Here is an 11,599-nt window from a genome sequence, read left to right as displayed (position 1 = left end):
TTATAAACAAATGTTGCTATTTTCCTCATTTTCCTGATATGTATGAATTAAAATTCTGAGCATTATATATTAAAAAAAAAAAAATAAGAAGACTGATAGGTGGAGAGAAGAGGCAGCCTGGCTAGAGATTTCAGGATCTAAGGAATGATATGTGTTAAGTTCCCTGTATATTCTTTTTGCCTCATAGACTGAGTTGACAGTTGAGAAGCCAGAAACCTGAAATACCAATGGGCATGAACAAAGCAAAGCCACAACAAAAGACTATTCTCTCTAACTAAAAGGTGAGAAAAGGGGCAGTCTAGTAAGATAGACAATAACTGTTCCACTCCAGCCAAACATCACAGAAAAATTGCGGCCCCCACCCTCACCCTCAGTAGTAAAGGCTCAGTGGAGAGCTTACACTTGTAGGCTTTCCAGGTGGGGCACTGAATCCCGCAAGCCTTGTTAATTGCCCAGCTGTGAGACGGAAGAAAGAGCCCAGAGACCATCACAGAGACATCAACGATGTCAGGTTATGGAATCTTACAGGCCAGAAACAGAAAGTCCTGGCGTGACACTCCACCATGCACGGTAGGTGGCAGGCTAAGCATGGCAGTAATCTGCACTGCTGGAGATGGGGAGGGTGGAATTGACATCAGGATAGCTCATCTGTTCCCAGGGATACCAGCAGAGGAGCATGTCCCTCACAGCCCCTTGGGTTAATGATCATCACGGGGCAGATGTTTCCCTTTGATAACCTAGCATGGTGGAGCTGTTCTGGTCTAAGGATTAGAACAGTAACTACCTGGGGCAGGGGGAAGCACATGGGTAGTTACTGATTAACTTGGGGTACAAGTAAAGCAGGGACTGGTTCAGTGAGAGATGTATGAAGGGCAGGAGAACCATCATCTTGAGTGGCCTGATCATGCTATCAGGCTATATCAAGGTGCTGTAATACTATGCCAAGGTGGTGTCAGAGAAGGCTGAATAGGAACTATAGCATTTGGCCTCCACCAGATGGTAAACAAGGCCGTGGTGTCATTGGAGACCACATGTGGAGCCTGGACTTCAGGTACAAAGAAGGTCTCGGGGAGATTAAGAACTTTTACAACCACTCAGCTGTAATGAGGCTATCTTCTCATTGCATCAGTATAGGCCATGTGAATATGGGTTCCAGGTATCTATGGAGTCCACATGGGGAACTGAATTTCCATCACTTTTTGTATCTCACAGAAATGAGAGGGCATCCCCCTTTCCTTACTAGGGTGGAATCAGAGGAACCATGCCAAAAGGAAATATTTAACTATGATTTAACATTTATACTCTAAATGTCCAGGTTTTATTTGAAAATCACTTTTCACACTAAGAACCAGAGAAATCAAAATTTGAATGAGAAAAGGCAAAGAAGTTATACAGATGTTAGAAATTTCGGAAAAGGGTTTTAAAATAACCATGGTACAATGAGCAATTATTAACACACTTGAAACAAATCAAAAAACAAAAATAATATTAGCAAATAGAAATTCTCAGAAAATAAATACAATACATAAAGGACAAAATGGAAATTTTAGAAATAAAGATACAACAACAACCAAAAAACAACCCTGTGTTCAACATCAGGATAGAGGGAACTGAGAAAATAATTAAGGAAGTTGAATACAGAATGATAGATATCAGTCAATCTGAACAACAGAGAGGAAAATAACCAAGGGAGGGGTGAATCAAAGCCTCAGGGACTTGTGGTACCATAACAAATGATTTAGAGTTTACATCATCAGAATTCCAAGAGAAGAGAAAGAGGGTTGAGATGAAAAATACATAAAAAGTTAATAGCTAAAATTTTCTCAAACTTGGTAAAATACTTAAGTCCACGGATTTTTTTAAAGCTGTGCAAGCCTCAAACAAGATAAACAAACAGCAAAATACACATCAGTATCCGTCACTGTCAAACTTAATTAAAATTAGTGATTAAAAAAAAAGTAAGAAGTAACACTATACCGGTAAGGAAAATGCAGTTCAAACGTCAGCCAAGTTTTAATAAATCACAGAGGCTAGAAGAAAGTAGCATCAACTTTTTCAAGTGTTGAAGGAGGAAACCTGTTGAATCAAATTCTATATCCAAGCAAAATACCCTGTAGAAATAAAGAGAAAAAACAAGATATTATCACTAAAAAAAAAGATGAAAGTTTCTCACCATTACCTCTCTTCTAAAAGAATGACTAAAGGAAGCTGAATAAACCTAAATAACATGATTTAAAAAAAAAAGTCTTGAGACCTCAGGAATAAGAAAAAATAAAAGAAAGCAAAAATATAGGAAAATATTATTATATATGAAAGAAAATTTAAAAAATCAGGAGTTTTTAGGTTAATATAGATAAAAGAGACTACAGATGGATTGAGAGAGATGGATAGGTTATAAAGGAGGTTCAGTATATGATAATCATAGAATGTAGGTAGTAAACACATGGATATTTATTATGAACTTTCTTCAGTTTTCTGTACATTTAAATTTGATAATTGTAGGAAAATATATCCATTACCAAAATACAATAGAAAAAAAAGTCAAAGGAATGGTATTGCCTCAGCAGCAGGTCAAAATTAACCGTGTGGACTTCCCTGGTGGTCCAGTAGTTAAGACTCTGAGCTCCCAATGCAGGGGACCTGAGTTTGATCCCTGGGCAGCAAACTAGACTCCACCTGCCCAAACCTAGACCCAGTGTAGTTAAAAAAAAAAAGAAGAAGAAAGAAAATTAACCATAGGTGAAAAGTTGCTGTGGCCCTGTCTAATAAAGGTTAAAAGCCAGCCTCCAAAGGGTAGAAATCATTTCCACATAGCTGCATTTCAGAAACAAGACAAAGAAGATTTTAAAGAATTAAAAAATATCCATCATCTAACAAAATAGAATTAATAATATCTGGCAACTAAAAAAAAAATTACCAGGCATATAAAGAAGTAAGAATGAGCTGTTCAATTCAGTTCAGTCACTCAGTCATGTCCAACTCTTTGTGACTCCATGAATCGCAGCACGCCAGGCCTCCCTAGCCATCACCAAGTCCTGGAGTCCACCCAAACCCATGTCCATCGAGTCAGTGATGCCATCCAGCCATCTCATCCTCTGTCGTCCCCTTCTCCTTCTGCCCCCAATCTCTCCCATCATCAGGGTCTTTTCCAATGAGTCAACTCTTCACATGAGGTGGCCAAAGTATTGGAGTTTCAGCTTCAACATCAGTCCTTCCAATGAACACCGAGGACTAATCTCCTTTAGGATGGACTAGTTGGATCTCCTTGCAGTCCAAGGGACTCTCAAGAGTCTTCTCCGACACCACAGTTCAAAAGCATCAATCCTTCGGTGCTCAGCTTTCTTCACAGTCCAACTCTCACATCCATACATGACTACTGGAAAAACCATAGCCTTGACTAGATGGACCTTTGTTGGCAAAGTAATGTCTCTGCTTTTTAATATGCTATCTAGGTTAGTCATAACTTTCCTTCCAAGGAGTAAGTGTCTTTTAATTTCATGGCTGCAATAACCATCTGCAGTGGTTTTGGAGCCCCCCAAAATAAAGTCAGCCACTGTTTCCCCATCTATTTCCCATGAAGTGATGGGACCAGATGCCATGATCTTAGTTTTCTGAATGTTAAGCTTTAAGCCAACTTTTTCTCTTTCCTTTCACTTTCATCAAGAGGCTTTTTAGTTCCCCTTCACTTTCTGCCATAAGGGTGGTGTCATCTGCATATCTGAGGTTATTGTTATTTCTCCCGGCAATCTTGATTCCAGCTTATGCTCCCTCCAGCCCAGTGTTTCTCATGATGTACTCTGCATAGAAGTTAAATAAGCAGGGTGACAATATACAGCCTTGTACTCCTTTTCCTATTTGGAACCAGTCTGTTGGTCCATGTCCAGTTCTAACTGTTGCTCCTGACCTGCATATAGCTTTCTCAAGAGGCAGGTCACATTGTCTGGTATTCCCATCTCTTTCAGAATTTTCCACAGTTTATTGTGATCCACACAGTCAAAGGCTTTGGCATAGTCAATAAAGCAGAAATAGATGTTTTTCTGGAACTCTCTTGCTTTTTCGATGATCCAGCGGATGTTGGCAGTTTGATCTCTGGTTCTTCTGCCTTTTCTAAAACCAACTTGAACATTTGGAAGTTCACGGTTCACGTATTGCTGAAGCCTGGCTTGGAGAATTTTGAAAAATAAGTCAATCTTTATAAATAGATTTAAATAAGAGATAGATGGTAACTTTAGAATCAAAGGACATTAAATGAGTGTTTATAGTTATATATGCTCAAGATGGTAGAGCCAGCAAAGGGATCCAATGTAAAATATAATAAAGATCCAAGTTGAACATATTGATACTAAAAAATCTGACAGTTAATATGAAGAACACACTGGCTGGAATTTACAATTAGATACTGTAGAAACATGATCAGTAAATTTAAGTACATAGCAGAAGAGTCATATCAAATAAAACATGAAGAGTAAACAGTAGCATCTATGGTAAATAATAATAAAAAAACAAAGCATCACTGAGCTGTGGGACAACTTCAAGTGGCCAGAGTCTAAGCGGGGTCTAAGAAGAAGAGTGAGAATACATGTAAATCCATGGCTGATTCATGCCAATGTATGGCAAAAACCACTACAATATTGTAAAGTAATTAGCCTCCAACTAATAAAAATAAATGGAAAAACTAAAAAAAAAAAAAAAAAAAAAAAAAAAAAGGAGAAGAGAAAAAAAGAGAACAGGGAAAAATAGAACAGAAAAACAAAATATTTGAAGAAATGAGACTAAAAATCTTCCAAATTTTATAAAAACTATAAATCATAGATTCAAGAAAATCAACAAATATTAAGTATAAGAAATATAAATAAAATTCTGCTAAAGCACATCATAATCAAGTTGCTTATACTAATAATAAACAGAACATCTTTAAACAACTAGAGAAGATATAATATATACAGAGGAATATAGAAAACAATATCACAGACTTCTTTTTAAAACAATTCAAGGCCAATGACAGTGCAAAAACATACTTAAATATAAGAGGAAAATCTCTCAGACTTCTGTCATAAGCAAAAGTAATCTTTTTAAAACAAAGACAACATAAGATATTTTTGAACATGCAACACTAAGAGAATTTATCATCAGCACACTTGCTGTACAGGGAATTTTAGAGGATGTCTTTCATGAATAAGAAAATGATGCTACATTGAAATATGAATTTTAATCAGGGAAAATATGTGGGTACTTGTAAAAGTTTTTTTAATCTTTTAAACTCTTTAAAATATAATTGACTATTTAACAAAAATTATATTGTGAGATTTAAAATGTATAAAGAAATAAAATATTTGACTATAACAGCAGAAGGTTAATAGGAAGATGGTAGTAACTGTTACAAATTTATTGTTTTATGCTTGGAGAGTTACAATAGTTCTTTGTTCCATGCTTCTAAATTCTTCTATTCTTTAGAATTATGTGAAAAGTATACATGGACATGATTCCCTTTGTAAAAGAGTTCTAGAAAATACAAAGAAATCTATAGTAACAGAAGTTCAAAAGTTGGCTAGAGATTGGAGGGGAAAATATAGGAGGGGAGAATGGATTTAAAAAGAATCGATGGAAATTATCAGGGTTGAAGGAAATATATCGAAATTATGGAAATGGTTTCTTAGGTTTATACATAGTTCAAATATGATTAAATTGTATACTTTGAACACATGCTGTTTATTGTATGTCAATCATAAGCTGATAAAAGTAGTTAATTAGAAGTAAAACAAAGCAAAATAAAACAGAGGCTTAAATTATCAAAGGAAAAATTTAGTCATTCTCCATCTGAAAATATTGAAAAAGCTAGTTCTCTTTTTCAAAAAGCCTCAAAATTGAGCATGTATTAGTGTCAAGCCCTCTGTATCAAAAACATTCTATAGATGAATTTCTTTTATATTACATGCATACCAGGAATGTAAATTTATTATGCTCATTTCACATGAGGGTAACAGTTGTTAGAGAGGCTATGTGACTTGCTCAGTGTTACAGAACTAGCGACTTACGTGCGTGCTAAGCTGTTTCAGTCGTGTTGGACTCTTTGCAACCCTATGGGACCATAGCCCGCTAGGCTCCTCTGTCCATGGGATTCTCCAGGCAAGAATACTGGAGTGGGTTGCCGTGCTGTCCTCCAGGGGATCTTCCCAACCCAGGGATCAAATCCAAGTTTTGTATGTCTCCTGCATTGGCAGGGGGATTCTTTAGCACTAGTGTCCCCTGGAAAGCCCAACCAGGGACTCACAGAACCAGAATGCAGATCTGAGGACCCTTTTCTCTACTGCCTATTTCATCCTACTAATACTGGTATTATATAATATCAATGTCAGAATCAATTTTAAGGCATTTTTTTTTAAGGCGTGCATCAAATTTGCATGTTACAATTATTTCTTTTTTTGCAAGCCCTACCCCACCCTCAGTGGAACTGATATTGGTATAGAAAAATACTGTCATTTTAATTTCATTTGCCTTTGTTTTTGTGTAAATAGCTAAATATCTATCATATAGCCATTTGGTTTTTTTCATTCCATTCTTCTGAGAAATTTATCAAATTCTTCTCATCTGGCCATTATCATTTGATGTAGAAACTATACTCTGAAAAAATATAATCTGATTATCCATATAAATGGCTCTTAAATATGGTAGTTTTTTTTGCTTCTTACTTTAAGGAATTTCCTTGTGGAACTGGAAATTATGTATTTAAAGTCTCAAATCTGGAACATATCAAATGACTTGCAAAATGAAGTCAGGTTTATGACCTGGGCTCTTCTCTGTATTTATTCTCCTTGATTTGGATATGGTATTTGAAAATAAAAACATACACATAATTTTTAAAAAGGCATTTGACACTTAAGCAAAATAAAAATAAGTTAAACTGAAAGAATTGCTTGCTTTCCAGAAACCTCTGTCTTTGTAGCTAATGAGTTTTTTGTTATGTAACATTAGCCATTTCATCAATCTTCTTAAGATATTAAGGAACCCATCCTCCTCCTTATTTTCCATCGTAGATGTTCCTATTAAGTGTTTTCATTACTTTATTAAAACTTTAGCTCAATTTCACTGTAATTCACCATTTCATCCAGGCCCACAGCTTCAATACTGGAGCATGAGTTGGTGGCAGCATCTCTCTGACACAGTTTCATCCTTTCCACAAATTCACTCCTGACCATTTCCAGACCATCTTAAGACAAGTTAGTTTCCTCAGGTTGCCTCATTCTTAAATTTCTGAGAATAGCAATCTAGGCTAGAAATTTGGAATTCCAGGTCAAAATCTGGTTATAACTGCTCATATCAGTTTGAGATCATTTTTTGAAATTTTCACTTGTAAACTATGGCTGTCAATATCCAGTTAAGCTAAAGTTTCTGGATCATAGCTTGCCTGTTAGTTATAAGTGATCCTCTGGGCACTGCTGTTGATATCAAGAATAGAAAGACAAATCTCTATTTTCTAGAATATTTAATATTCTATGTAGTAGAGCATCTTTTTAATTTGAAGGAGGACTTGCTTTCTAAGAATAAATGGCAATAAGAACTTGGACTGACTTGCAGCAGCATGAATGAACCTAGAGATTATCGTACAAAGTGAAGTTAAGTCAGAAGGAGAAAGACAAATAGTGTATGATATCACAAACATGTGGAATCTAAATATGACATAAATGAACTTATCTACAAATAGAGACTGACTCATAGACATAAAGAATAGGCATGTCATTGTCAAGAGGGAGGTGGGCAGGGGAGGGATGAATTGGAAGTTTGGGGTTAGCAGATGCAAACTCTTAAATATAGAATGGATAAACAACAAGGTCCTAATCTTCCCAACCAAGGGATCAAACTTAGGTCTCTCACATTGCAGGTGGTTTCTTTACCATCTGAGCCACCAGGGAAACCCACTAATATAGCACAGAGGACTGTTTTCAATATCTTCTGATAGATTGTAATGGAAAAGAATAGGAAAAAGCATTCACATATATATATGTATTCTTTTTCATGTGTATATGTAGCTTAGTCACTTTGCTGAACAGTAGAAATTAACACAACATTGCAAATCAACTATGCTTCAATAAAATACATTTAAAAAAAGGGGGGGGGGAAACCTTGACCTTACCAAAAGAATGGGTGGCCAATAGGTGTGATATTATATTTGGTCAAAAATGATATGTGATTATAAAGTATTAAGGCTAATATTCATTCATTCCTTATAAATTAAGTTTTAGCAATACCACAAGTGGTATTTCTAAAAATGTTTTGAGAAATAGAAATACCTTGAGCAATAAATCACTTCTCACTTTGATATATAAGATTTGAAGTCAGAATCACTTTTTATCATGTATTTATAAGCCCTGCCATGTCCCTTCTCTCTCTTTCATCTTTTTGAGAGATCATTTAATAGCATTGGAATTACTCCCAGATTTTAAAATAAACACCACAAAGCCAGATACCAGAAAAATGTCTTCTGATCTAATTGAACCAATGGAATAATGTTGGTACTTGTTGAGTCAAAAATCCAAACCAATTTGAGTTTATAAAAATCATAACTCCCAGGAAGGAATCCAAACATGCTAAAGAGTTTTGTCATATTGCAAATGTTTTGTACAAAAAGAGTAATTTGTATCACAGTTTACTTTGGAAGGTTCTCCTTTCAATACTTTTATTTGGCCTACATTAAGTTTACTGTAGGATTACTGCATTTACTAATTTAAAAAGGAAACAAATACAAATAAAAAGCAACCAAAACCATCCTAAGACTAAATTTTCTTCTATTTAATTTCCTATTGAGGAAAACAACTACACACACACACACACACACACACACATACGTGCACACATACATGTACTTTTTAAATTAATTAAATAAATTATATGTGACTTCATGGGCAAGTTACTGTGAATGCATTTCATTCTTTTACTTCAGAGTTTCCTCAGTGGTCTGTTTATAATTCTATTTGGAAAATCAAATTCCCGAAAGTAAATTTTATTACTCTTCATAAATAGTAACTTGAAAAGTTTAGGAAAATTAGACTCACCAAAGAGAAAAGTCTAATAAAATATGAGCTATAAATATCAGAAAGGCAATTCAGCCAAATTATTCTGATATTGCATTGTAACTAAATGATTTGTTTAAATTCAGGAGAAATAATAAAATATACGCTTTACAAAATCAAAGTTTTTTTATTGTCAGTTATGATGGCAATCAAACAGAATTCTATATGGTCATTTTCTTTGATGTTGCTTGCTAGCCTCTAGTCCCTCTCTTATCACTATACACAAATACATCCAAATTAACAAAACCTTAATTTAGAATGTTTAATAATATTGGGAAATTGAGAGAATCCTTAAAATTTTCTTTAAAAATATCTTAATTCAGAGATACATGGCAACATGCAAACAACTTTCTGATTCCTCATCTGCTTGGTCTTATTCAAAGTGCCAAACATATTTGTTGGGAATTAATAAGCTTTATTTTGCTTTAAGCTTGCAGAGAGATGACTTCCAAATCTGTTTCTTGAAAATGTGGCTCTGCAAGGGTCATCTTGGAATTCAGAGTTGACTATATATAATCTATCAGCAGACACTATTTTCTGGCCTCAATTTTCATGCTGAATTGGAAGCCTGGGGTTTCAAACCACAGCACAGAAACAATAAAAGGGAGAATTTAAGTGAAAGAATTCAATTTAAATATATTAGCTATAACAATGTTCCACTATGTAGGGTTGATGATGATCAACCAGTTGATGATGATCATCCAGTTTGCTTCTGCAGCAGGAGCATCATAGATAAAAGCTTGTTCTCTAGAGTCACTCAACAAGCTTTTCAACACTTGAGCAAACTTTCCTAAGGGCAACATTTCCTATGACTCAATTTCCTCATACATAAAATTGTGCTAGTGAAAGTCAGCCATTAAGAGGAAAATGCAATGATACAAATATCCACATAATCTGAGACAAATCAAGAAGGAAAGTAAAAGAAACAGGAGGGATGCTACTGAGCATAAAATAGGATGGTAGGTATAAATCCAAATATTTTGGTAATTGTATAATTGTATAAAACATTCCATTTAAATATTTTCAGATTGCATTTGAAGTTTCAAAAATTTAACTATGAGCTGTCTACTAGAGGCACATATAAACATACTGATACAAAACTAAGAGAAGAAAGCTGAGGGAAATATAAGTGACAAACTATATCCTAAAGAAAGGCTGTGTAGCCATGTTAACATCACATGAACTAAGCTTTAATGAAGAGAAGATACTAGAAATAAGGAGAGGAAATCCAAATGGTGAAGACTCACCGGGAGATATAGGCATTAAAATTTGTATATATCCAATAAAATGTAGCAAGTAAAAAAAAAAAAAAAGACATCTATGAGAAGAAATAATGAACTCTACAAATAGAGTGGGAGGTTTGAACTAACATTTCAACATTTTAGAGAACATGATGGAAAGGTCAACATTATCATAAAATACAAAAACTAAATATTACTAGTGAACATAACTCCCTAAAAATTCCCAATACAATAACTAATGTCTGTGAAAAAGAATTTGTTTTATCACTTATGCCAAAGTGTTTATCTTTGGCATCTTCTGCTTGAGGTTGTATGATAAGACAACCAAGACCTTACAGCATTGTCATGTATTAGACATGACATGAACTAGATATCACTGCCAACTCTGGAGTAGCTATGTATAATTCCATATTAGTTTACAAGACCTGAAAATAAAATCTTTTTAGCTCTCACGCCTCCATCCTTTCAACGTTCTTGTTCGATCTGTGAATGTGCTACGTCCAACTCCCCTGCATTCCATCAGTAACTTGACAAAGTCAGACTAGCTGAACACAATTTTTAATAAAAGAACATTTATTATTGCTTCCCCCCAATGCTCCTTAAGGCACGATTCCATCAATAATGGACTATTCCATTTTCCAGTTTTTGGCTTTATTAGTTTCCAGCCAAAGCTTAATCAAGATTTTACGCCAATGAATAGAGAATCAGCTTAGCCCTTGAGGGAGTAAGAGCAAAAGATAAATGTGACGGGCAGATTCTTATCACTCCCATTAGAACTACAGAAAATAAAATAACAGCTAGATCTTTAAAGACTTTAACAATGAAATTACCTGGCTTGCTTATAATTTGGAAAAGTAAACCCAGCTAGGGCGGGTCAATGCAACTATAGAAAAGGGGGAAACTTGATTGCTTTTCCAGGCATGAACACATCAATAAAATGAAATCTTTCCCCTTTTGTCCAAGTATTGACTGTGATTATAGATAGGAATGATTTCTTAGTTACTATAAAATATGGACATGCATTTATATTGCTCCTAACTCTACAGCTGATTATTAAAGGAGTATAAGGAGGCTGTAGTTTATTGAGTGCAGTTTTGAAAAACAATGGAAGGGGGAAGCCATTACTGCACAGTATTGCTGCTCCTTTATCATTAGCTTGAAAGCACAAAGAGTAACATGTCTAAACTAGTTCAGCTACCATTTTATTATTAATTCCCCACAAGTTGTTCTATCACTACATGCTCTTTCATAAAAGAGAGGGAATGCAAGTATTTAATACTGTATCTTAAC

At 34.9% G+C, this 11,599-nt stretch overlaps 1 protein-coding gene across 1 annotated transcript in view; it reads left to right on the top strand.

The window, feature by feature from the left end:
* Positions 1 to 504: 504 nt before the first annotated feature.
* Positions 505 to 11,599, top strand: part of LOC122442456 (28S ribosomal protein S10, mitochondrial-like) — a 43,226-nt gene continuing 32,131 nt past the window's right edge. Inside the window, exon 1 of the mRNA XM_043470334.1 lies at positions 505 to 570. Coding sequence (XP_043326269.1) covers positions 505 to 570 — 66 coding nt within the window. The remainder of the gene's footprint in view (positions 571 to 11,599) is intronic.

The sequence above is a fragment of the Cervus canadensis genome, chromosome 5, assembly GCF_019320065.1.
Source record: "Cervus canadensis isolate Bull #8, Minnesota chromosome 5, ASM1932006v1, whole genome shotgun sequence".
In the NCBI taxonomy this organism is placed as follows: domain Eukaryota; kingdom Metazoa; phylum Chordata; class Mammalia; order Artiodactyla; family Cervidae; genus Cervus; species Cervus canadensis.
This window is presented reverse-complemented; position numbering and strand designations above follow the sequence as displayed.